General features: G+C 37.0%; 1 protein-coding gene across 2 annotated transcripts in view; it reads right to left on the bottom strand.

Annotated features, from left to right (window-relative positions):
• Positions 1-1363: 1363 nt before the first annotated feature.
• The window catches only part of MMAA (methylmalonic aciduria (cobalamin deficiency) cblA type), a 7965-nt gene continuing 6252 nt past the window's right edge, over positions 1364-3076 (bottom strand). For both annotated transcript variants that reach the window (XM_019522159.1, XM_019522160.1), the window contains exon 6: positions 1364-1722. In XM_019522159.1, the coding sequence (XP_019377704.1) occupies positions 1435-1722 (288 nt within the window). In that variant the 3' untranslated portion in view covers positions 1364-1434. The remainder of the gene's footprint in view (positions 1723-3076) is intronic.

Below are 3076 nucleotides of genomic sequence, written 5' to 3'. Positions count from 1 at the left end.
GGTAATTTTCCTTTGCTTTTAGTATTAAAGTTTCTGCCAAGGAACATTTATTTTCCAAGGCACACTATAAAAGAATGGGTGCAATCTATTATCACAGTATACCATACCAAAGTTGGTACTGGCGGAGGGGGGGGAGGTACAATGGGGGACCAGGTACACAAGCATTGAAGAAATATTAATTAAGTAAAAGGATCACGGGGCATTTTGCTTAGAAATAAAAGCTTTTCTCGTCAAGCCTTTACGTACTATATATACACACACACACGTATGTATGTTATACATGTATATTACATATCTATACACATATATGTACAATTATGTATACATGTGTCATGTATATATGCACATACATTATATACAATACTTGATGTATGCTATAATAAAGCATTTATATCACTAATCAATTCTGGCTGATGACATGGGTTCCACTTGACACCATCATTAGAACTTTGTCTTTGTTTTTACAATTTCAATTTGGAAACCAGTTAAAGCAAAGCTCCTCCTTGTACTGAATGAATAAATACACTTCCCATACCATGTTGATTCAAAGCCACAGTCTATTCATAACTGCATAGAATTTATGGAAAGTAAGGTTCTGGTCAGGTGCTTTTGTAGCATGAACCACCACTGCTGTCATTCAAGGTAAGGCAATTGGCAGGAGCCCACACTAACAGCTACTCCTTTGCCACAGATGAAAGTAGTAGATGTCAGTGGACTCCTAAGTGGCCTCTAAATGAACAAATATACAGCACTCCAAAAATAAGTTATAAGTCATTATAAATAATTACTTTTGTCATACAGCAACATTTGACATGTTTAGTGCTATACCATTGACTTAAAAAAAAAGAAACAACTAAGGCTTTTGCTAAATTGCATATAAAAGCACACTGCCCAGTTCACACTACACAATTTAGCAGCAGTATAAAATAGGTGTCTCTTGCTCTAAGTGCAAATACAGAGATGAATACAAGAGCATATTATGTACTGTATGAGCATACATCAGAAATAGGGATGAGGCTTTTGTTGGGCAAATGCTGAACTCCATCTGAAATACAGATAAGTTTAAATTAACTTTGTGGTGCTGTTTGTCTGTTTTACACAAATCTCCATTAAAATTTGCGAAAACTAACATTCTTCACTATGCTGTACACAAGGGAGATTTAGAAAGGTACATCTGTCTAAGTAATAGCCTCTTTTGTCTTCATATACATTAGTTATGCTTTCCACACACAGAATCCTACTGTGCATTGTTTCTGCCTGAATCAGAGAATTTATTTACATTTACAGAGCCAGCTATACTAAATACTCATGCTGGCTGAGTATGCCAAGTACCTGAAATTAAAAAACAAAAATGAAGCCACACTTGAGAAAGCTGTATTTAATGTTAAAATACTCTGTTCAAATACAACTAATGCCACAGTAAAACACAGGATCTTACAGTTTGTCTTTGAATGCTTTCAGCAGTACATCTGCTGCCAGCCCTGGAGACAGGACACCACGCAGAACCTTTTCTTCTAAAACTGGAATCTTATCTTTGACTGCCAAGTGACTCCGGAAATGGTCCAACATGTTCTCTTGGATTAGATTCCACATCCACACTTTCTGCTGTTTCCGTCGTTTGGTAAGCAACTCACCGCTCATAAGCATGAGGTCACGAAATTCTGTCATCTTATCCCACATGTCTGAGATGCCTTCTCCAGTTTTGGCAGAGATGCGCATTACCTGTTGGATTAATGGGGTCATTAGAAAAGGAATGAAATAATTATTTGGTGTGGGGGTTCAAGTGTAAACTTAAGTACTTCATTAGCAAGATGCCATGAAACCACAGGTGCCAAACTCAGTAAGACCAACTCATCCATTTATCTATGCCAGTGGCTGTGTGCCAAGTTTCATGCAGCTTACTCTTTATGCCTTTCAGACACTACCTAAAATAAAAAAAAAGATTCTGCCAACTCCAAATGCATATTCAATTTTTCTAATGCAAAAAAGAGCGAGGTTTCCAAGTGTTCTTGAACAAACGTATCCTCACTACTATTGTATGATGGTCATCAGTGTTCCATCCTAGCAATGACAACATTTCAGTGATACAGTACGCACTTTTGCATGACTATTGAGAATTCCTTTGGACCAAAGTACTAGGTAAGTACCCAGTATTACTTTAGTAAAGCATTACTCTACTTAAAACAGTAAATTAATTGGATATTCTGGTAACTGCACATTTATTGCTAGCACAACGTTAATATTAAACCCTCTATTACTTAAATATGCCAACGAGAATGTATTTTAACTTCACTTTGCATTATATGCTTTTATTTTTACATTAAAATTTCACTTCCAAATGCCCTTTTTAAAAGGGTTTAAAAAGAGCAGTTACAGACAAAAGGCCTGGTTTATTTATCACAAATAATTATAGTTCCTGGATCTAAAACTTCACCAAGTTGTCAGATGTTGGCACTGCCAAGTAGGGGAAAGTGTGTCTCCTGTCAGTTTATTAAATCTCAAGTCCCAATCAGCTCTCCTCGGTCACGTTTATACAGATCTTTGTGAACTGAACCAAACTGCTGAAAGAAAATAACCCATTCCATTTTACAAAGACATTCATTGCTGATTAACTGGTAAGAGTAATGTTTGTTGTTACTACTTGTCGTTGTAAAGGTTTCAGTTCTGTGCAAACTGACCTGGTCCTTGAACAAGTTAATCCAAAGATAGTAAAACTCAGGAAGTAATGCAAAGCACATATGTATATGACTATCTATCTGAATGAATAACAGCTGAAGACTCATACAACACAGGAGATCAATAAAGTCACAGTAAGGCAATAACATTGTCTGGTAGGGAGCAGGGATAGGTCAGTTTGGTAACTTCTTGGTTTTTTGGTTAAGAAATGCAAGACAGAGAGCAAAAAAACAATCTAAGTAGGGAGTACCGTGGAAGTTAAATCTGCCTTCTGCAGCAATGCCAATCAGTTATTTGGTTTCATACCACTAAGACTGAGGCACATCGATTGGATGCAAGGGAATAGGAACACCCCCCCCCCCCAAAACATGTACAAGCCTCAGGCAATCCATTTGGCTCA

This window comes from Gavialis gangeticus, unplaced genomic scaffold (assembly GCF_001723915.1).
Source record: "Gavialis gangeticus isolate Ggan-Ray unplaced genomic scaffold, GavGan_comp1, whole genome shotgun sequence".
Classification (NCBI taxonomy): domain Eukaryota; kingdom Metazoa; phylum Chordata; order Crocodylia; family Gavialidae; genus Gavialis; species Gavialis gangeticus.
Note: the sequence above shows the minus strand (reverse complement) of the source record. Positions and strands in the feature narration are given on the sequence as shown.